Source organism: Galeopterus variegatus, unplaced genomic scaffold (genome assembly GCF_000696425.1).
Source record: "Galeopterus variegatus unplaced genomic scaffold, G_variegatus-3.0.2 Scaffold4375, whole genome shotgun sequence".
In the NCBI taxonomy this organism is placed as follows: domain Eukaryota; kingdom Metazoa; phylum Chordata; class Mammalia; order Dermoptera; family Cynocephalidae; genus Galeopterus; species Galeopterus variegatus.
This window is the reverse complement of record NW_007730486.1, coordinates 9,492-10,147: the sequence shown is the minus strand read 5'-3', so window position 1 is coordinate 10,147 and position 656 is coordinate 9,492. Positions and strand designations below refer to the sequence as shown.

Genomic DNA, 656 nt, shown 5'->3' with positions numbered 1-656 from the left:
AAAATTGTTTGCTACTGTTACATTACTAATACCCAGGATTCTTAATATTTTTCAAAAATAATAGGTCTTAAAACAAAATAAACCAACTTATTTTCACAGACACCAAAATCCATTTTGTAACTAATTTTAAAAACAACCATTTCTTCATGCTGGGAATAAGGGGCACACCGAATTATCCACACCTTTTCTTGTAATTTATCATTAATAAAAAAATCTTAGCTGTAAATAATACTGATACAGAACTCTGGCACAGAAAACTAGTGGCGGCTGCCTCTAATACTTATATATATTAATATATATTTAATATTTAAATAGTTCTACCTGTTGCACAAGTTCAATGTTAAGACGTTTGCCATGACGTTTGATCTGACTATCCTTTCGTCCCAAGAAAAACATCTCTCCATCTTTCACAGTCACAAAGTCTCCTGTGGCTCGCATTGTGCCAAGTGGTACTGTTATTTCATCATCAAGAAAACAGACTCTGTTTCTGCCACCTTCATGATATAAACACGCATGTCATAAAAATTCATGCAAAATATATTAAAAACCATCAAATCAAGAAAGAACATCTCTAAAAGTTCAGGGACTAAGCTTCGAAATTTGAATTTTATATTAAAAGGGGACTCACTTTTAAACGTTATCTGATAAAATCAGAC

At 31.9% G+C, this 656-nt stretch overlaps 1 protein-coding gene across 1 annotated transcript in view; it reads right to left on the bottom strand.

Moving 5' to 3' along the window:
- LOC103602952 (acyl-CoA synthetase family member 4-like) overlaps positions 1-656 on the bottom strand; it is a gene marked incomplete at both ends in the record, with an annotated part of 17,630 nt that overhangs the window by 11,830 nt on the left and 5,144 nt on the right. Inside the window, 2 exons of the mRNA XM_008587413.1 lie at positions 98-149; positions 322-494. Of these exons, the coding sequence (XP_008585635.1) occupies positions 98-149; positions 322-494 (225 nt within the window). The remainder of the gene's footprint in view (positions 1-97; positions 150-321; positions 495-656) is intronic.